At 40.7% G+C, this 22720-nt stretch overlaps 1 protein-coding gene and 1 non-coding gene across 12 annotated transcripts in view; both read left to right on the top strand.

The window, feature by feature from the left end:
- The window catches only part of MYBPC1 (myosin binding protein C1), a 91688-nt gene extending 75928 nt beyond the window's left edge, over window positions 1–15760 (top strand). For 3 of the 11 annotated variants that reach the window (XM_059681862.1, XM_059681854.1, XM_059681860.1), the window contains 8 exons: window positions 1280–1475; window positions 2164–2303; window positions 6946–7105; window positions 8576–8712; window positions 10510–10696; window positions 12503–12561; window positions 13997–14039; window positions 15452–15543. In XM_059681862.1, the coding sequence (XP_059537845.1) occupies window positions 1280–1475; window positions 2164–2303; window positions 6946–7105; window positions 8576–8712; window positions 10510–10696; window positions 12503–12561; window positions 13997–14002 (885 nt within the window). In that variant the 3' untranslated portion in view covers window positions 14003–14039; window positions 15452–15543. Of the gene's footprint in view, window positions 1–1279; window positions 1476–2163; window positions 2304–6945; window positions 7106–8575; window positions 8713–10509; window positions 10697–12502; window positions 13974–13996; window positions 14040–15451 lie in introns of those variants that run through there. The other 8 variants (XM_059681861.1, XM_059681852.1, XM_059681856.1 and 5 more) reach the window with 4 other exon arrangements.
- On the top strand, window positions 10168–10300 carry LOC132228973 (small nucleolar RNA SNORA66). The gene has a single exon (XR_009451562.1). It is a non-coding gene; the product is annotated as a small nucleolar RNA SNORA66 (small nucleolar RNA).
- Window positions 15761–22720: the final 6960 nt, after the last annotated feature.

The raw sequence follows: 22720 nt of genomic DNA, 5'->3' as shown, positions 1-22720 counted from the left end.
TACTTTATAGGTTCTCAGAGAACTCAATAACCCCTCCCCCTCCTCCAGTAGTTAAGAGCAAAGTTTAAGGAAAGACCTGGAATTGTTTTTCCTTTTCTTAACCATTTGTTCTCTACTTTCCCTGTGCAAGTCTAAGCACCCCAGCCATTCTTCCAGCTCTTTGGGCGGGGGTTTGATGTGTGTCTTTCACATTCCTTATCAATAAGCCACACTAGGAGCCGGAGGAAGGCCATGCCTCACCCGACTGAATGAATGTTTGGTTCCCACCTTCTGGGTGAGCCTGGGAGCTCAGGGATCCTAGGAAGTTTCTTTGTCATATAAACTGAAACTCATGTCCATGAGTGAGATTATAATTTTTCAAAGTCTTCTTTTTTTAAATTGATTTATTTCAGAGAGGAAGGTAGAAGGAGAGAGAGAGAAAAAAAAAAAACACGTCAATGATGAGAGAGAACCATTGATTGGCTGCATGTCCTTCCCCTGGAGATCGAGCCCGAAACCCAGGCGTGTGAAACACTGACCGGGAATCAGACTGCGGCCTCCCAGTTCATAGGTCAACATTCAGCTACTGAGCCACTCTGGCTGGGCACAAAGTCTGCTTTGAGAGAATAGTTTCAGCAGCTATAAAAAAAAGTGAATTATAGACAAGTCTGAAATGAGCTGGAATAAAAGGTGGAATAAAAATCATTCACATTTAGATGATATTAATAAAACACTTATGTAGTGTACAGAAGCTTTCAAAGAACTTATCTTTATAACCACCCTGTGAGGCAGTACTGTCCTTATTTTACAAATTGGGAAACTGAGGCACAGAGAATTTAAGTAACTTTCCCAAGGAAACACAGCTATTCAGTGGTGGAATCAGAATCCAAATATAGATTCCAGGGCCCCAGGGCCCACGCTCTTGACCCTTATGCTGTGCTCTGCAGGCTTTGGCGCTAGTGAGACCAACCTGTAAAACCTGGTTCTAATGCTTCCTTAGCCGCAAGGCCTTGGGCAAGTCATTTAATTCCTTATCCAAAAAATGAGGATAATGATACTATCTTGATATGAAGATTACAGGAAATAATAAACTTCATGTACCTAATGTAGTGCCTTGTACACAGAATATAACTAAGGCAGCGAGAATTACTGTTGCTGCTATAGTCGCTCACCACCAGGCTCTTTGCCAACTTTGCCTTGAACAGAGCAAGACACTGCCATTTTTTTGTAATAGTAGAAAAAAAAATCTTGAGACAATCTGGTTTCCCTCCCTCTCTACTTTCTCTGTCTTCCTTTTTAGGGAAAACCAAGACCAGAATTAACTTGGAAGAAGGATGGTGCCGAAATTGATAAAAATCAAATCAACATTCGCAACTCTGAGACTGACACGATCATATTTATCAGAAAAGCAGAGAGGAGCCACTCAGGGAAATACGATCTGGAAGTCAAAGTGGAGAAATTCGTGGAAAGCGCATCAATCGACATCCAGATCGTGGGTAGGTTTGGAAGAAGGAACTAGAACGTCCTGTCAACTCGGTATTTGGACTACTTGTCCTTGTCATTAAGCCTAAAGCAACAATTAGTGTGAGGCTGGCTCTACATAAAATTCTTTTTAAAAAATTTCTTAACATAAATTAGTAAGATGTGTTAGCATTTCAGAACAATTTTTCACTAAAAAGACTAATCATGGGAGACAGGGCATCTATATTAAAGAAAAGTAATGGATATACTTTTTAGTGAAAAACATCTGTATTGCTTTACAATTCAGTCCTCTCTTACTCTGTTTCTCAACTCCTCAACAATAGAACTACTTCCTGTGTTGAATTCTTGCATAGAAAACCTTGTAGATTCTGGACACAGCCAATATCAGCTTACATTTCCAATTAGGCAGCCTACCCTTGTGATTCAATGCCAGTAGGCTGCCCTGGAGGGGTAGTTAATACGGTCTGAGATTTCATTTTAATTTTCTTTTCAAAATCCTTTTTCCCCTCAGGAAGATGAAAATCAAGAGTTTCCAGATAAGCTTAGCTAGAGTGCATTCCACTTCTCTGAAGTTTAAGAATGGTACAAGAAATGTGGGTAGAGATGCAGGGAAGGAGGGATGTTTTGAAATACCCTCCTGAAGCAATGTGTAGGTTGGGAGGGAAAGTGGCCTTCCAGTGATGCTGTGAATTAATCCTGTAGACCGTCCGGGTCCACCCCAACTTGTGAAGATTGAGGATGTCTGGGGAGAGAATGTTGCCCTATCATGGACACCACCAAAGGATGATGGAAATGCGGCCATTACAGGGTACACGATCCAGAAGGCTGACAAGAAGAGCATGGTAAGGCCTGGCTTTCTCTGATTCAGCAGCAGCAAAATCACATTTCACCAGAAGTAAAGGGGGAACTAGGAGGTCCTCTCTCATGAGGAACCCATGGGGCCATGGAGAGATGAGCTGACTTAAGAGTCAGACTTGAATCCCAGCATTGCCGCTTAAGAACAAGTACACATGAACATCATTTTGATCTCCATCTTCCTTGTCTATCACGTAGGTTCATGAATACTTACTTTGCTTGGTTATCATGAAGCTAAAATAAATAATAATAATAATAATAATAATAATAATCTATACTAATACAAGGGTAATATACTAATTAGATCAGACATCCATCCAGACATCCTTCCAGACAAAGCCATGGTGGTGGGGGCCGAGGCAGAGGCGGTTAGGGGCAATCAGGCAGGCAGGGGAGCAGTTAGGGGCATCAGGAAGGCAGGCAAAATGGTTAGGGGTGATCAGGCAGGCAAGTGAGTGGTTAGGAGTCAGCACTCTGGATTGCGAGAGGAATGTCCAACTGCAGGATCGGGCCTAAACAGGTAGTCGGATATCCCCCAAGGGATCCCGGATTGGAGAGGGTGCAGGCCGGACTGAGGGACACCGCCCCCCCCCCATGCACGAATTTCGTGCACCGGGCCTTTAGTAATCCTATATAATAAAGGGGTAATATGCAAATTGACACTAACAGCAGAATGACTGGGAATGACTGGTTACTATGACACACACTGACCACTAGGGGGCAGATGCTCAATGCAGGAGCTGCCCCCTGGTGGCCAGTGCACTCTCACAGGGGGAGCTCTGCTCAGCCACAAGCCAGGCTGAAGGCTGCCAGCATAGCGGTGGTGGTGGGAGCCTCTCCCGCCTCCTCAGCAGCACTGAGGATGTCTGACTGCAGCTTAGGCCTGCTCCCCACTGGCAAATGGACATCCCGGGCTGCCAGAGGGATGTCTGACTGCCAGCTTAGGCTGGATCCCCTGGGGAGTGGGCCTAAGCCAGCAGGTGGACATTCCCCAAGGGGTCCCAGACTGCAAGAGAGCACAGGCCAGGCTGAGGGACCCCCCGCGAGTGCACAAATTTTTGTGCACCGAGCCTCTAGTATATAATAAAAAATAAAAGCACCTTACACAATGCTCAATAGAATTTTATAGATTCACTAGAGGCCCAGTGCACAGATTCGTGCACTGGTGAGGTCCCTCGGCCTGGCCTGTGGGGATGGGGCCAAAACCAGCTCTCCGGCATCCCCTGAGGGGTTCTGGATTGCGAGAGGGTGGTTCTCAGGTGACTCACCCTGGAACCGGGCTCACTCCTCTCTGGTTCCAGGTGCATCACCCGAGAACCGCCGCTGCCAAGTGACCGCAGCTGGCAGTTCCTTCATTGAGTGTCTGCCCCCTGGTGGTCAGTGTGCATCATAGCTAATGACCAGTCAGCCAGTCACTTAGGCTTTTATATATATAGATTTGTTCAACAAATATTTACTCACTCTGGATTCTGACTCAGATTTACACCCATGCAGCTCTTTCTCCTTGTAAAATAAATGTTGAATAGCATGGTTGCTAGTTAGAAAAGAAAGACTCTAAAGCAGCAGTTCTCAACCTGTGGGTTGCAACCCCTTTGGCGGTCAAACGACCCTTTCACAGGAGTCACCTAAGACCATCCTGCATATCAGATATTTACATTACGATTCATAACAGTAGCAACATTACAGTTATGAAGTAGCAACAAAAATAATTTTATGGTTGGATCACAACATGAGGAACTGTATTTAAAGGGCCAGAAGGTCGAGAACCACTGCTCTAAAGGAAACAGCATGTGCAAAGGTCCTGAGGAAGGAAGGAGCTTAGGGTGCTCAAGAAGAAACCCAGCCCCGCCTGTATGGCTCAGTGGTTGAGCATCTACCTATGAACCAGGAGGTCACAGCACATGCCCAGGTTGTGGGCTAGATCTCCAGTTGGGGGCATTCAGGAAGCAGCCAATCAATGATTCTCTCTCATCACTGATATTTCTCTCTCTTTCTCTCTCCCTCTCCCTTCCTCTCTGAAATCAATAAAAATATATTTTCTTAAAAAAGAAGAAACTCAGTTGGAGTATGAATTACTACTACCCATATTTTATAGATGAGAAAACTGAGGCTCAGGAAGTATAAATGACTTTCTTGAAATCACTAGATTTTAAATGTTAGAGTGTTGGTTTTCCTGAATCTGAATCCATCCACTACAACCTTCCTGTAAGTGAATGAAGGATAAATGAAAGTTTGGACATACAATGCCATAGAGCCATTTTTCACTCTCGTAGGAAGAGTAAAACATCATACTGAAAGATATTAATAAAAAGTCTTTTAAAATAGTATTTTATTGAATTTATTGGGATGACATTGGTTGATAAAATTATATAGGTTTCAGGTGGACAATTCTATAATACATCATCTGTATATTGTATTGTATGTTCAACACCCAAAGTCAAGTCTCCTTCCATCACATCACTGTTTATCGCCCCCCCTTTACCATCTTCTACCTCCTCCCACCCCCAATAAGAAGTCTTTAAACATTTACACCAGTAGATAGCAGTAAGAACATAGCTTATGAAATTACATAGGGTTAATAGAACAAGGGAGGGGAGTTGGGAAGGGCCATTTAAGTAATAGGAATTGACTTCAAGCTCAACCTTTTCATAAACTATTTCTAGCATGTCTTCCCCTGACTCTCCCCCTCCCCGCTCCATGGGTGTTATGTGACAAAATTTGTCATTTAAAGCAACATCTTTTAGCTAAACATGGGCAGCTTGAGAGCTGGATCAATGGATGACTTCGCAAGGGAAGTACTGCATGTCTTGAATTTCCTTAACACTGAGGGCTCTCCTCTGGAGTGGCTTAGAGACTGGCAATGAATCCAGAGGTACCACATTTCCTTCAGGTGGTACCTCCATTCTTCCATCCCCATCAGACTTGCTCAATATTTGTTTTCGTAGATGCATAGTCAAGTTTAGATGAGCCAGCACTTTCCTGATGCTTCATATATCTCAGGTCGGCCTAGTGACAGGGGATGGTCCCTGACCCCTACACCCCTGTGTTTCTGTTGCATTTCAGCAGGGGCGGACCTATGGACCCCAAGATGCTCATTCTGCCCAGTGCACTTCCCAGAGATCACTGCATCATTGCCTTGTGGCTACAGATGCTATTTTTCACTTAAATTCCTATAGTCTTTCATACCTTCCATAAACATTGTTTTCATTATCTGTGCGAACATACAAGGGTAGGCAAAAGTAAATTTACAGTTGTGATTATGTGGAACACAAAGTTTATTCTTAACTTATTTATTAATTATTGCATTATCTTTCATAGGAATAACTGTAAACCTACTTTTGCCCACCTCTGCATTTATTTATTCAGTCATTTACTATGGGTTGAGCACACTTTTAGCTGCTGGAGAAAAGAAATGGAAGGAAGGAAGGAAGGAAGGAAGGAAGGAAGGAAGGAAGGAAGGAAGGAAGGAAGGAAGGAAGGAAGGAAAGGGAAGGAGGGAGGAAAGGAGGGAGGACAGCTCCTATTCTTAGCACACTCACAGTCTAGCAATAAGAAAGACATAAAACCAAATGACAAAACAATATGATAAATGTTGGAATAAAGGTTTGTATAAAGTGCTTTGGATGTAAAAAAGGGCATAAATACATTCGTTTGCTGTCTTAAAATATGCAAAGTACATATATAACTATGGCCCCTAAAAGTTGTAAGAAAAATTCTTTCCTTTATGAACTTTTTTGTCAGCAAGTGTATTTTCTCGATTAGTGGTCCCAAACACATGTGGTACCCTGGGAAATTCCACTGGTTGCCAGATCAATTTTGAGACTACTATATTTTTTGGTATGGTGAGGGGGAAAGATGAAAAAAAAAAAGTTTAGCTTCTCATTCATTCATTCATTCATTCATCCATTATAGTATTTAATAAACATTTATTTTGTGCAAGGTACCTACTGTGTGCCAGGTATTGTGATAGGCATTAGGGATACAAGGAGAGAGAAGAAACATCTGTCTTTAACATCCTGGCTTGTTCATACCAGTGATGGCTGGGGTAGAGAATAAACAAGTCAAACAGTAAATATATAATTTAAGGTAGCAAGTGCTGTGAAGAAAACTTCCCCAGGTTAAGGTGACAGAGTGTGGCCTAAGTAGAGCAATGGAAGGCTGAACAGTTAGGGAGGAGATGAGATCTCAGCACAGACCCAAAAGAACCTGTGTTGATAATATTTGGCAAATTTGTTGAACAATTTTAATTTTTCTCTGGTGATTTAAATCATCTCTTCCTCAGAATAGATATCTTGGCAATAAAATGTTATAATTATATTTTGTTACACAAAAGGTAGATAAGTAGACAAGTAGATTGATAGATGACAGACTGTACAGTTATGAGAAAAGTATAAAGGTAGTAGTTGACATCTAGGGTATATGATTCTAATGTATACATGAAGATTACAGTCAAGTATAAATCAATTATAAAGTATTAAATACATTAAATGTATATAGTTATTGCTCTCAAGATAAAAATTTGTGCTATTTTTCTTTTAGTGAATGAAACATCCCTGATATTTATTCTCATCAACAGTTGGGATAGTTGTGTATTTTTAGGTGATTTTCCTCAAATTGTTTTTCTTTCAGGAGTGGTTCACTGTCATTGAGCACTATCACCGAACCCATGCCACCATTACTGAACTGGTCATAGGCAATGAATACTACTTCCGAGTCTTTGCTGAAAACATGTGTGGCCTCAGTGAGAATGCAACAATGACTAAAGAGAGCGCTGTGATCGCCAAGGATGGTGAGTTGGTAGTGGGCTGATAAAGGGGGCTCTCACCCAATTCCAGTGAGTGGAGGTTTGGTTGAGTTTCCCTGACACCAAACAAGTCTTAGACACCAGCTGGATGGCCCACAATTCCACTCCATTCTGACATTGCCCAGAGATAGCATCCGATCCCACAGGCTCTAGGCTCAGTCCCACAAGAATTTCCCCACCTCCCTCTTCAAATGCCAATTGCAAGTCCAAGCTGTCTCCTGTGCTTCTGACTAACAGGCTATAAATCAGAGGTTCCAATGACCCTCTCTTCAGGTTTGATTAACTTCCTAGAGTAGCTCACAGAACTCAGAGAAACATTCTATCTACTGTATCACTGGTTTAGTAGAAAAGATTTTAACTCAGGAACACCCAGATGGGAGAGGGGCATAGGCAAAGGATGGGGAATAGGCACGGAGTGTCCAAGCTCTCAGAGCGCCATCACTCTCCTAGAATCTCCCAGTGTTCACCAATCCAGAAGCTCTACAAACATGTCCTTTTTGGTTTTTAAGGAGGCTTCATTACACAGCCATGGTTGATTAACACTCCGGCCCCTTTTTCCTCCTTGGAGGTCTGGGGGCGGGACTAAAAGTTTCAACCCACTAATCACAAGGTTGGTTTCCTTTGGCAACCAGTCCCTAGGTGGTGGTAGTGGTGGTGGTGGTGGTGGTGGTGGTGGTGGTGGTGGTGGTGTGTGTCAAATGCTACCTCATTAACAAAACAAAATATACCTTTATAGCTCTCCTTGCTTAGGAAATTTCAAGGGTTTGGAGCTCTGTGCCAGAAATGAGGATAAAGACCAAATATATGTTTCTTATTATAAATCACAATTTCACAACTAGACATCTGGAGACTTTGGTTTTCAGTAACTAGAGGAGACTGAAAGAAAAAGAAATGTGGTGAAAGGAAATAAGAAAATTATAAACACATATTTTTAAATTATGATAAAAATGTCCAATAATAAATTTAAAAGTAAAAATTTTAGAGGAAAATTATATTATTATTGCATTTTTAAAAATGTAAGCTGAATTCATTCCAACTTCTGGGCAGTAGGTATGTAAATGCCTAAATTCACAAGGATAGGAAAAAGTAAGATATTGACTTACTGAGCTTGGGTTACTTCTATTCTTAGACACCTTTAAAGAAGCTACACATGAGACCCATGAAATGGGTGAGGCTGAATTCCATGCCTATCATTTCATTTCCTCATCACTGTCACAGTAAAACTCATGGTTGATCAAAATACTCTGACACCAAATTCTTCTCAACATTTTTTCAGTTTCAGATGACCACTCTGCCCCCTGTGGGATATGTGTACTCTCCAGAATGAATGCTGTGTGGTGTTCACTTGTGTTTTCACGTTTTTCTAAGTTCAGGGAAGTTTTCATGGCGAGTAAAGTATGCCAAGAATAATATAGTCTCAGGCCAATTTGTGTATTTCTAATGCTTGTTTTTAAGGTAAAGTCTATAAAAATCCAGTGTATGAAGACTTCGATTTCACAGAGGCGCCCATGTTCACTCAGCCTTTGGTCAACACCTACGCTATAGCTGGGTACAATGCCACTCTGAACTGCAGTGTGAGAGGAAATCCCAAGGTACCATGTTTGTTAGTTTTTTAATCACATTAGTTAAATTTAAGAATTAACCCAAAACTCTCCCTTTTGTATTTTCCACACTATAATATACGTAGGAATACAAACAAACCCTCCAACTGCTTTTTGTGTCTCATTCTCGGGTTGGGGAGTGGTATTGTTGGAAAATTAGGTATACTATTTAAGTAGTAAAAAAATGTTTACATTTCTTTACTAAATAAGGGATTCATTCTAAGGAAAAACCAAATCACCTATTTTAAAAAGAACTAAGAGGTGAGGAGATGGAAGTAATATTGTTTCACCTAAAAATTAGGGGGAAATATTGATTCATCAAGTTTTCTCTAATAGATTAAGACAAATAATGATACTATAATGCAAGGCAGAATTTAAAGTGTGCTATATTAAGGGTACAGAGTACTTGGAAGGGAGAAATCACATCTGACAGAAGAGAGTTAGAAAGGTTTGAAGGTTTCATGTTGGCATTTGAAAAGAACAAGTAGTTAATGAATGTTGCCCATGGAGACATTTATCTGGGTGGCACTGAGGGAAGGAGCCCTAGAATTTGAAAATTTGCAAACAGTGGTATTTTTTTTCCACGTGTATCATGAGTAGAAATAGGAAAGTCAGAGAGAAGCCAAACTGAGGATAGGAGGAAGATGCCGAATTTGTGTTTAATTGGAAGTGATGTTGGTCCATCCAAGTAGGAATGATCAGTAGGCAGAGGAGAAGTTCACTGGAGCTTAGACAAAGGCCAAGGCTGTGACCCTCAGTTTAGGAGTCCCCAGGCAAGGGGGCAGATGAGGAGGCACAATCCATCCCTTGGAGTCATTAGAAAGGAATACCACTGAGGAAAGAGGATAATGAGGAAAAAGCCCAGGACCAAGTGAGCCTCAATGAATACTTCCACTTGGAAAGTGGAAGGAAGAAAGAACAGTATGAAGAAGAAAGAGAAGGGCCACCTCTAAGGTCTGAAAAGCAAAATCATATAAGAGGTAGAAGAGGGAATGAGGAGGCTGTGCAGTTATATAAGGAAGGGGAAGACAATATGAATAAGGAGTAGGAGGTCAGTGATGTTAGATATAGTTCAGGGGTCAAGGAGAATGGAGTCACCTCCCTGGGTGCTTAGGTTATGATAGGTCTTGAATTACCTGGTTGGAGAAGATCCATTGCCACCAGATGATGAAAGCAGATGTCAGGGGACAAATTAAATGGTGAGAAGGCATAAGTAGCACACAAATAATTAGAAAAAGATACCAGGAAAATGAAGTGAGGAAATTCGATGGTTATGACACCTCATGGGGATTCTCTGAAAAATGTCCAGCAATATATAGTCTCTTGGATGAGTTAACCTCATGGACCTGTAGATGAAATTGAAATGCAATTGAATCCTTTTGGGAAGATTGCTCCAGAGCTGTCCTGTGAACAAACCTGACTTACTTTTTCAGAACTGTTCACGTAGTGCAAACTTGATCACTAACTCTGCATGATGTTGCAGAAGTGAAGGGGACCAGGTTTGCTGAATGTATTGTGGTGAGAGAAATGTATTCGCCTCAGAAGCTACTGAGGTGGTCCATTCTATCCTAGTACAATGTAAAGAAAAAAAGAAGAACTGCTCATTTGCTCTCTTGCCAAGCACTAAGTAGAGTTTAATTTGAGAGAAACTGTGCTCAAATAGATGTGGATTCTTTTTAGGTGTCCTCTCTAAGCTATGCTTTAAAATTCTGTCACTGCTTTGATGGCCTATTAATATGCTAAGTACAGATTTGCTTTGACCCTAATTTACTTCAATATTCATTTCAGCCCAAAATAACCTGGATGAAAAACAAAGTTGCTATTGTGGATGACCCAAGATACAGGATGTTCAGCAACCAAGGGGTCTGTACGCTGGAGATCCGCAAGCCCAGCTCCTATGACGGAGGCACTTACTGCTGCAAAGCAGTCAATAACCTAGGGACAGTGGAGGTCGAATGCAAACTGGAGGTGAAAGGTATGACATCCAAGACCTTGGGTGCAGAATAAAATGAAAGAAGACCATTTAATTATTATGCTTACTGCAAAATCCAAATTGTTTGCCAAAATGTTCTGGGGTGGAGGAGGAAGGGGCAAGAGACTTGGGGTAGAGAATACATTTTTACATCTTGCATTCACTCTTGATTTATTTGTGAAGTTTGTTTGACTTGTTAAGTAGACTTACCTTAAACTCTTGCAATTCTTGTTAACTAAAGAAATATTGATTACAGTGGAATGCTGGTATGTGTACAGCATGGTGAGAATAAATGAAGTGAAGCGGGTATTATTTTGATGATGTAGTCCATCCATAGATAGAAGCCTAGGGCAAAAACGTATCTAAAGATAGACATTTACGCTATTTTAAATTAGTTTACTATTTTGTGAAACTTTCAATACATATGGGTAAGTTTGCTAATTGAGTGTAGACTATTACTTATGTAGAATATAGCATCTACATATTTTAACCAGTTGCTTTTCAAATCTCACTAGAGAACTTCCATTTACAGGTGTACATTTCATTTATACTAGTTTTCTACCGATGTAAATCAAGAAAACGTAAGGATTGATGTGGTAGAAAAGTTTCAGCATAACCTGTTGTCTTAATCAGTTTTCATATTAATTGAGTATAATTTGTATAGTAAAGTTTTTTTCTTGGCAATCAAAACCTACTTTGGGACACCATGAGATAATAGGTGACATGATTCTAATATCTTTTCTTTCATCCGTATTGTATCACCTCGCCTCTCTGTGACAGTGAAGTCTTTTCTCTACCTCTCTATAATGGAGAAATTATTATCTAAAAGTCAGAAAGATAATCTTATAATATCTATTTTTTGGAAAAACATGGTAAATGCTTAGAGTACTTATGTTAAAAAAGTTTTTTAGTCCTAAATTTAGTATAAAATCGTTAAGAAACTTATTGAAAAAAATTCCTTTTGTAACTTTTTTTTAAAGAAATTATTCTTTCTCTTCTGATCTCTGTCAGTCCTGTGGTAATATGGTACAATAGATTCATAATTGAGTGAGAGAGAAAAAAACAAGTTTAAAACATAACATCCTTAGAAAAATTTTAAAGCTTACTCTTGAGATAGTGCTTACAAATGTAAACATTACTTTGAAGTTTTTATTAGCTTTAAATGCAGATTATGGTCCCAGTTGCAATACATCTGGTTTCTAAACTCTTAGGCTTAACAATTCCAAGGTACTGTTGGTACTTATGTTTCAGCATCCAAAAATAAAAATAAAAACAAAAGCCTAGTGCAACTTCTGTGTGTTTTGAAAATAACTGAATGTTGCTAATGATATAAAATGATGATTTCATAACTGGTTCAACATTTGGGGGTCCTTCCTAAAAGATAATAACGTTATGTATATATAGATAGAAAGATATATAGATATAGATATAGATATAGATATAGATATAGATATAGACATAGACATAGACATAGACATAGACATAGACATAGACATAGACATAGATATAGATATAGATATAGATATAGATATAGATATAGATGATATATTTTTATGTAATTGCATGGTGAATTATATGATAATTGAATTTAATAATAAAAATAATGTATTTTAGTACATACATTCATAGTAAAATATCAATTGCAACATATTGGTAAAACTTTTGGGTCCTAAAAGTAAAGCCAAGGTTGTTTATCGTCAGATTGTTATCTGATAATAGGTGACTTGAATCAAGTTAAGCTGTAAAAATAAAGGTAAATATGTGAACTGAGAACAAATAAATATTGGTACAAATATTCTAATTCTACAGTGATATACCAACGAGTATTTTCCCCTGGAGAACCACTGTTCCTGGAGGGGCAGCAACAGGTTTTAAAAATTCATATCGCACCGGATATTTCTACTTCCTGTTCCATTCCTCTTACATGAAATCGCACTTTGCATGTAAAGCTTGACTTTCTCATTTGCTTCTCATTATATTTTTTTAGCAGCTCGTGGCATACAGTGTTTATGCCATGAACTAGGAAGGCCAAATTATTCAAGGTTATTAAGTAATTAGGAACTAAGTTTTGTCAGGAAACTAAGTACCATAGCACAGGTCCCCATAAATAAAGCCGGAAGGCTGCATTTGAAGATACCATATTTTAGATGTAAGATTATCAACACCTGGGAACCAATGACATTTCTGTAATAATTGCATTTTTCACATGTAAAGAGATACGATCTCCCTTTAAGATAGTTTCCAGGGTGGTTTCCTTAGATTTGTGTTGAAATTCGGAAAACGGAACCTTTTAAAATTGCCAAGCTGTAGAAAAAGTGTTCCGAGCATTTTTGATAGGGAAAGGTCACAAATAAAAACAGATCCAATATTTAGAAACTTTCATAGTTAAGACTCTCCCCTGAAAAATTCACCAGTAGGATATCTGTAACCCATCTTTCTATTGGACATTTTAGATATTTTCATGGGACCAAAAGTATTTCATATACTCATGAATTTAAATGGACAGATAAGTCTAGGTCCCATTATTAAATCTATTAAGCATTAAATGAGTCTGATAGTATATGTATGATTCTCCCCCAGTTGGAAGAATGGATTAAGAAGTTCTTTGGGGATGGGTAAGAAACTTGATGTAAATTCTATGATGTAGATCTGTGCCTGAGTTTATCATTTGTGCTCTTTGAATTCCCAGAGGTAATGCCAGCTTTCAAAGGAGGAAAGAATTAGGGCTATTTCTTAAAAGTTTTGTAGATTATACATATAGTCACTTTCTAGGCTGTTTGTTTAAGCCTTGTGTTTATATAGATTAGTCACATTTGGAATCATTTCAGAATACATATTATAGAATACACTAGTCTCACATTAATACCTACTTGATAATTTTGCCTTTTAGAATTTCAACATATATATATGTACACTAATACTTTGTTCATCATCTATGTTTTTCTTTTGTTGAAAAACACAATATATATATGTTGTAGGATTTTTTTTTTAAGCTAATGGTTTGGAAGCTCTTACCATAAATATTCACTGTACAATCCAATTGGCTTTGCCACCTGTTTAGGCAAAGTGGTTGTGCATATTAATAAGTGTTTTACATATTAATGATCCTTTTGAAGTGACTGGATCCCTGCCCTTCACTCCATGTGCTTCTATGTTCCTACATCTTTCACATGACTAAGGATTAATGAAATCACCTCATCATAATCGCAACCATAATTTCATCCAACGAGTACTCAACTCTGGTTTTAGCACTTTATTAATGCTCAAAACTTCTCTCTCTTTCTCTCTTTCTCTTTTCCTTAGTTGTAGCACAGTAAGGATTTTTGAATGTGTATTATCATCTAAGGTAAGCTTTCATATGGATTTGGCATATGAAGCTTATGCTGTCATAAGTCATACAGAGCTTGTGGAGTATGGCATGATTTTCATTATGTAGTCCAATGAAAATAGATTATTTAAAACATCTAACTTCGTAGTTTTTAATTTGTATTTTAGTATCTTGAAATTAACAACTAGTACTTATTCAGCACAACAATCTCCTGTTGACATGAATGTGGTAGAGCATGAATTAAAGCATTTAATGTGGATGAAAACGAGTGATACCCAAGCATTCTGAATGCTTTGCATCAAGGAATGGACATGTACAAAAGTGGCATCATTTCTACCGATATGTGACTTGAAGTCTTTTTTTAAAAGGAGAATGACTTTTCCAAATTTGCACTAAAGAAGTTTAAGAATGTTCATATGGCATGCTGTTTTTGTCTGGACGTGAATTTATTAGCAAGTAGTGAAGTACTTTTCCAAAGGACCATGAATTGTATAGTTTCATGGGTTCTCTCATGAAGGGTACTTTTATTTTTTTAGATATAATTCAGAAACATGAAAGGTAAGTATGAAATATTAGTAGGTATTTCTCTGACCTTCAGAAGGTATTGGATAGGTTTTACTATTTTTAACAAACTATTCCAATGTGAGCCCTAGCCGGATTGGCTCAGTGGTTAAAGTGTGAACCCTCAGACTTGAGGGTCACAGGTTCGATTCTGGTCAAGGGCACATATTTTGGTTGCAGGCTTGATCCCTGCCCTGGTCAGGGTGTGTGCAGGAGGCAACCAAGCGATGTGTCTCTCTCATGTCAATGTTTCTCTCTCTGTCTCTCCCCCTTGCTTCCACTCCCTCTAAAAACGTATCAAAACAAAAAATGTCCTTGGGTGAAGATTAACAAACCAAAAACAATTTTTTTCCAATTTGTTTCACTCTTGACAATGTCTAAGTAGCCAATTTTAAAGGCGTCATCTCCTTTTTCTTCTCTAAAGTGTTTGAGTTAGAACTTGGTGCTTAATTAAAAAGAACAGAAATAAACCGGAAACAGTTCTTCCTGCTGATTCATAACATGGTAATGAATTTATTCTGCCATTCAGTCAGAGCACTTAAATCATCTATAGAGAATCCAAAAACCTCTCAAAGAGTGATAAGTATTTCCCAACCAGTTAGGAAATTAAATTAAGATTGAATAATAGCAGGAAACAAAGGACTTCTATGGGCCTAGCCAGAACTTGCTTTTCCTTCTAGATGTCTAGTGCCTTAAAATCTAAATATACTAAATCCAGGAGAAGATTTCCGAGCAGGGACTGATTGAATCTTTGTAACTAACTGAAACATAATTAGACACATTTCCAGGCAGCTAGTCCAGGAGTATTGTTTCAGCGATTTTTCACATAGACGGTTTTGACTTTGCCTTTTCCTTTTTGCCCTCTCCAGGTGGACTTTCCTTCTGCAGGCTCCTCTTGCAAGGTGTACCTCCTAACATAATTGAGTCATATATGCGAGATTTGCACTCAAGCAATCCTGAGGAATACTAAGGGCCCGGCCACTGCCCCTGCACTCTACTGCTTTGAAATATGGTTGCAATGAGAAAGTGTTGTCTGTGTTAACACCAGGCAGCCAAGTGTGGCCGTTGTTTTTTTTTTTTTTTTTTTTCTTTTCTTTTTTTCCCTTCTAATGTTGAAGAAGAAAAAAATGTTTGCACAAATTGCTTCATTAAAAACTGTAAACAAAATCCCATTTGAAGTCAGTGTTTTGATCATTATTGTCTGTGTTTTGTCACTGTACTTTACAAAAAAAGCAAGCTATACTATAAGCAAAAGTAGTTACTTTAGTTTAACTTAACAGGCTATAAATGCTTTTTTTCAGGCTAAAAACCAGTCCAATATACCACGATGGAATCTTGAATACCCATCTTTCTCTTGATCTAAGATATTTTCTAAGCAAAGCAGAATTGTGTATTTCCTACAACCCTGCGTGACACCAGTGGATCTGTGCCTACTTCCCCATTTGAATTTGCTAGAAGACTTCTTAAAGTCAAACAAGTTTTCTCAACAGAAGGGGAAGTGTATTCAATAAACGCTACAATAAATCTGAAGTGTTTGTGTTGAAATGACACAGTCCAGGTTTTTGTGTTAGGGGTTGTGCACTCAGACAGAACTGAAGACAAAAGGCCAGGAGCCAGCATGCTACCAAACTCAGCCCTGACCTCCAGCGTGTCTCTCTGGCTTGGCATCCTGGCCAAACCCACCAGAGCTCCTGCCAAAACAGCCACAGTGACAGAGAGCTGGTGCAGGCTACAGAGCAGCTACAGATGTAGGGTTGGCTGATGGCATCCGTTCAAATGGGTGGAAACCTTCTTTAAAAATCTAGAAGCTGAGACACATTTGTGCAAACCCATAATCTCTCTGGCAGCTCCCTTCCCTCCTCTTGGTGTAGAGAACGTCGCAGTTGAAGGAGAAGAGTAGGAGTGTAAGATACCACACCTCACCTTGCCCCCTTTTTTTCTTTTGGCCTTTTGTTCTAGGAGCTAACTACACTGTGACCTGTCGGTGGGCCCATAGCACCTGGGACAACATTTAGAAATATCTGCTCTGCTTCCTTTCTGTGTGAGAGCTGGGAAGCTGTGAGGGTGGTCCTGCTCCTGGGTGGATGTGTGGCCCCTAACGGGAAGGAGTGAATGGTGCGGGTAGTTATAGTATGTTTGGGAACAGCAAGGAGAAACTCGAGTTATTGTCCAAACTATGGTGGCCACATCTTTTCCTGTCCTGATGGCTTGGTGATCTTGCCTTCCTGGTTGCTAAGAATATTGACCATCACCACATGTTCTCAACAAATCTGAAATAATAATGTGTGCAATCCCTATGCAAAGCCCCATTTTAATCAGAAAATCCATTTCCAGGTTATTGACTAAGATATTTTACATAAAAGAAGTCTGGCTCAGCCGGCGTGACTCAGTGGCTGAACGTCGACCTATGAAGCTGGAGGTCACGGTTCCATTCCTGGTCAGGGCACATGCCCTGGTCAGGGCTCGATTCCCCAGTGCAGGTCGTGCAGGAGGCAGCCGATCAATGATTCTCTCTCATCATTGATGTTTCTATTTCTCCCTCTCCCTTCCTCTTTGAAATCAATAAAAATATATTATTTATAAATTTAAAATAAATACAAGTATTTTTTTAAAATATATTTTTATTGATTTTTTTAAAGAGAGGAAGAGAGAGAGATAGAGAGTTAGAAACATCGATGAGAGAGAAACATCAATCAGCTGCCACCTGCACATCTCCCACTGGGGATGTGCCCGCAACCCAGGTACATGCCCTTGACTGGAATTGAACCCGGGACCCTTCAGTCTGCAGGCCGACGCTCTATCCACTGAGCCAAACCAGTTTTGGCACAAGTATTTTTTTAAAAAAGAAGTCTGGCTTATCTATAAAGCAGTGAAGACTATATATCTCTACTGCAAACCAAGTAAGACCCTATCTCTATGTGGCACAACCAATCGGTATGGCCCCTGCTGCCTGGTTGCTGGGCCAGAGGCCCAGTGCAGCAAGTGAGCTGGGTGCCTAATTTAAACACTCATGGTCAAGCTTGTTATGCCATTTATAAACCTAGCCTACAAGGGACCAGAAAGCATCCTTATAAAATACTGGTTCCCCAGTCATGACTTATGCTCTAACTATATTTTGTACCAGAGAATGTTATTTTTCTACAAGTGATCTCTCTCCTCATATTAAGGGCACTTCCATACCGCAAAGTTCTAATAGGAAAGAAAAAGCCTATTTTAGAACTACAAAGAGCAAAGAATGTCAGAAGCTGTCATTGCTATTAGCTGCCTACACCTTTGTGCTAGTTTTGTGTTAGTTTTCACTCTGTTACAGAAAAAGTTATATATCAGAGGAATTTACCAAAAATTCTTTTTGGGAACTAAACATTTATTACATTTTTTTAATGATCACCCTTACTTACTTACTTTAGAAGAAAGCCTAATACATGTTGTCATGTAAATTAATACAGAAGTAAGGGAGAAAACCACTAGTTCCAAGAACATTGGAACAAGGTCATATGTCCTTAACCACTCATTCTTTTTTAAAAATATATTGTTTTTATTGATTTCAGAGGGGGAGAGAGAGATAGAAATAGCAACGATGAGAGAGAATTATTGATTGGCTGCCTCTTACATGACCCCAGGGGGATCAAACTCGGAACCCGGCATGTACCCTGACAAGGAATCAAACTGTGACCTCCTGGTTCATAGGTTGATGCTCAACCACTGAGCTATGCCAGTCGGATACCACTCACTCTTAAGGTGAATTCTGAGACATTCTATTAAGCTCAACAAATGCATTATTGAATGTCTGATGCATGCATGGTACTGCGATGGGTTCAGCTAGGAACCCAATGAGAAATAAGCCACTTCATGCCTTTAAGGAATTTATGACACATCACACTAATACATGTAGGGAAAGACACAAGCAGAGCAGCACGCAGGTGTAATAGATCTGTAAGGCTTCAGAAGCTGAGTAGCGTGGTCTATGTGCTATAACCCATGGGTGTATCACACCAGAATGTAGTACAGGACATGCCACATGACTTCGTTTTTGTAAATCAAATGAAAGATCACTCTGAGCTCCCCACTAGCCGGAGAAATTGAGACATTCTCTCTGCCCTGCTTGGAAGGTCCTATCTCAGGTCCTGGGCCAACTGGAATCTTTCCTGGAGCCTAGAAAATGGAGAGAAGGGCCCGGCCGGCATGGCTCAGTGGCTGATCTATGAACCAGGAGTTCATGGTTCGATTCCCAGTCAGGGCACATGCCTGGTTGCAAGCTTGATACCCAGTGGGGGGCGTGCAGGAGGCAGCCATCAACGATTCTCTCTCATTATTGATGTTTCTATCTCTCCCTCCCTCTCTCCTCCTCTCTGAAATCAATCCTATCTAATAAAAGAGAAAAATGGTAATTGGCGTACGATTCATTGGCTAATCAGGGCTATATGCAAATTAACTGCCAACTATGATTGGCAGTTAACTGCCAACTATGATTGGCAGTTAACTGCCAACTAAGATTGGCAGTTAACTGCCAACAAGATGGCGGTTAATTTGCATATGTAGGCACAATGCAGGGAGGCAAAAGGGAAAGCAGGAAGAAGCCCCCTGCCACTGACAGTGATCAGAAACCCAGGGGGGAGCTAAGAGCTGGGGGGCAGGGCAAAGGCGGCCCTGGGGCCGCCTTTGCCCTGCCCCCCAGCCATGATCGGAGAATCAGGCGCCTTTTCCGCCCTGGCCAGTGATAGCAGGAAGTAGGGGTGGAGCCAGCGATGGGAGCTGGGCACCGGTCAAAGCTGGCAGTCCCGGGAGCTAGGGGTCCCATGCCTGGGCTTAAAGCGGAGCCCACGATCACGCGGCCACTGCAGCTGCGGGTCCCCGCTGCCCGGGCCGGACGCCTAGGCCAGAGGCCTCAGGCCTGGGCAAGGGGCTGATCCTGCAATTGGAGGGTGATGGGGGTCAACGCCTGAGGGCTCCCAGTATGTGAGAGGGGGCAGGCTGGGCTGAGGGGCACTCCCCCCCACACACACCCAGTGCACGAATTTCGTGCACCGGGCCCCTAGTAAAAATATATTAAAAAAAAAAAAAGAAAATGGAGAGAAGTCTCTGCATTGCCGTCTCCATTGGTGGCTACAGAGATGCCTGTTGTTCAGCTCAATATTTTCCCTTCAACTTGCTAGGCAAGTGTGGGGGTAATGAACAGTTCTACCACTTAGTAGCAGCCTTGGACCTGGGCAAGAGGGACTTCTGCAGTTTCAAGAGTCTCACTCTAGAGCCAACTTGGAACCCTTACCACACTGCTCCTTCTTACAGATTGTACCCACCCTCACTGCCAGGGCTTTTGTGGGCCTTTTCCCTGGGTTCAAACCCCTAAGGAAGAGCCATGTGGCCTGGATATGAACCCTGAGGCCCAAGGCACGAACAGAGGCACGTGTTTGCCAGGAGTTGGGGTGTGCAGATGTGACCAGAGCTTGTGCATAAGGCTGGGGCATCTACCTGTGTGCACCTGAGACCCGTCACGGTGTGGTGGAGGAAGGAACTGGGATGCAAAGGACCGGGAGACCGGAGACTGGCAGTGGACAACAATATTCTAGCCAGTATTTCTGAAGAATCAGGTAATTCTACGTTCAAACCAGGCCTTCCAGGTCATTCTGAGGGTATCCTCATAAAGACTACAGGATAAAATTATATTTTTTAGCCATCTGTTAGCTTGATTTATAACTTCTAAATATTTATGTATGAGTTATAAAGGTTCGAGGTCAGGCAGCCCCCAACCATCTCGGTTCCCTTTCTTATATCCTTTCCGCCCCTCCTCCACCATCCAACATCACTCTCACCTCTCCACTCCCACCACTTCCTTCTCCCCACTCACCAAACTCACATCCAACCCTTTATCTCCTGCCCCACTTACGTTCCCTGGAACAGAATTCTAGAACTATACATTTCCTCTTTGGAGTAGAATAAGGGATAATAATACAAGACAATATTACCAATTGTCCCTATAATATTTATTAATTCTAAATTGAACTCTACGTTTATTTCCTTATTTTGCCAGGCCACTATATCACCCTTGCACCAAAGATTCAGGTGATTGCTTACATGTAGATATTTATAAAGGCCTTTGTAAAAAACTTTGATAACTTAGAATGGACTGGAGAAATAAGCTCGTCCATGGAATGACCAGTTCTCCTGATTCTAAGGGCTGTCATCACCCTCTCAGACACTTGAGCTCTCTCTGACCCCAAATGTACTGACTGGCGCAATCTCTGGCCTCGCTGAATATCTATCTATCTGGAGTAGATAACTAGGAACAAAATGCCAGGAAGACAGCATGACAGTTAAACACTCCCAAAGGGGCCACTCAGAGTGTGGCTTGGGGCACTGGCTGACTCAATTCACTGAAGGGAAAATAACCTTGCACTCTAGTGAATAACTGACCATAATTTATTTTCTCCCAAGCGATAGCTTTAGAAAAAGCTTTTTATTCTTTGTGGATAAGCACTTAGCTATCCACAGCAAGAGAGTCCCTCTATTTATTATTCTACTCTCTCCTTTATCCTAGTCTTGGAGCCCAAGAAAACATCTTAAAGACACCATACACCAATTTGGCATCAATTTTTTTTTTAAGTTAATGAAAAAAGAAAGCAAAACAAATAAAAAAAATAACCAGGGGTTACCAGGCACACTGTGGCAAGGAAAGAAGCCATTGTTCAGATTTCGTAAGGCATCCCTCTTGGATGATTGGGACAAAGGGTCATTGGAAAGGAGCCATGTTACAAAATAAATCAAAGCTGGTTTAAAATCATGTGGTTACTTGGAAAATTCCAGGCACTAGAGAGCCAAATAATGTATCCCCTTTAAGCTATAGGATAAAGTGCCACTGGGCTGTTCATCCGAGGCCCCCTCCTGAGTGTCCACTGGAGGGTTGTTCCTGTAAAGCCAGTCCCAGCTCCTGCACTGGGAGGTACCACTGAGCTGGAGGCGGGTTGGATAGTCGTGGAAGTTGCCAAGCAGAGGCAGAGCCTCTCTGTGCAGGGCTATTTTCATGTATTTCTTAATAGCTCATCATTGGGCTCAGTAAATATTAGCTAGCAGTAGAAGCAGGAGTTCATCGGTGAGATGATGTTCCCTGGGTCCTTCAATGATTATCAAGTCCAAAGAAGCAATGCAGGCAGGGACTCTGACCCAAAGTCAGCCTTTAGTAGCTGCACTCTCTGAAGATGTTAATAGAGAGGGATGGGAAGATAGGGAGGGTGTGGCAGGAAGGGGCTCCTGTGAAGGCCAAGACTAAGCAGGAGGGAGAAAAGGAGGACTAACACGATTCTTTGTACAGAGGAAAGGGCAATCACCAGACAAGGAACTAAAGAAAGAGGAAACAGCAATGAGAAAATCAACAATAAAAAGAGAACAGTACCTACTTTTGTGTTTTACAGGCATTATCTCAATCGTGGTTTCCCAACTCTACTCACCACTGCTGCACTCTTATTTAGAGAAAGGAAAACCTGGGATGGATGTGAGAGCACAGTCTGAAGCCAAGGCCACAACCCTTTATATATTTGTTGTTATAACATTTGTTCTTGTTGATCCTCACCCGAGGATATTTTCCATTGATTTTCAGACAGAGTGGAAGGGAGGGGGAGAAGACACAGAGAGAGAAACATCGATGTGAGAGAGACACATCAAGTGGTTGCCTCTCACACGCACCCCAAGTAGGCCTGGGGATCAAGCCTATAACCAAAGTACGACATGCCCTTGACCAGAATCTAACCTGGGACCCTTCAATCCGCAGGCCAACACCCTATCCACTGAGCAAAAATGGCTAGGGCACAACCCCTTATATTCATTAAGATTTATCCACATGTTGTATGCTTCTCTATGATATAAGAGTTTATTTAAAGAAAACAATTTTTTCTTCCCAGATCTTCAAATGGATGTTGTTCCAACACCTTCACCAAGTACCAAGATCTTAATTCCACTGGATTTATTATGAGGTCAATTAGCACATATATATTAAAATACATATAAGATATAAAACAAAAATAAAGTATAAAAATAAAAGATCTTGAACTTCCCTATCTATCTATCTATCTATCTATCTATCTATCTATCTATCTATCCTTCTTCGTCTTGGAAAGAATAGCCTTAAGCAAAATTGAGCCAAGCTG

This window comes from Myotis daubentonii, chromosome 2 (assembly GCF_963259705.1).
Source record: "Myotis daubentonii chromosome 2, mMyoDau2.1, whole genome shotgun sequence".
NCBI classification, from domain to species: domain Eukaryota; kingdom Metazoa; phylum Chordata; class Mammalia; order Chiroptera; family Vespertilionidae; genus Myotis; species Myotis daubentonii.
Note: the sequence above shows the minus strand (reverse complement) of the source record. Positions and strands in the feature narration are given on the sequence as shown.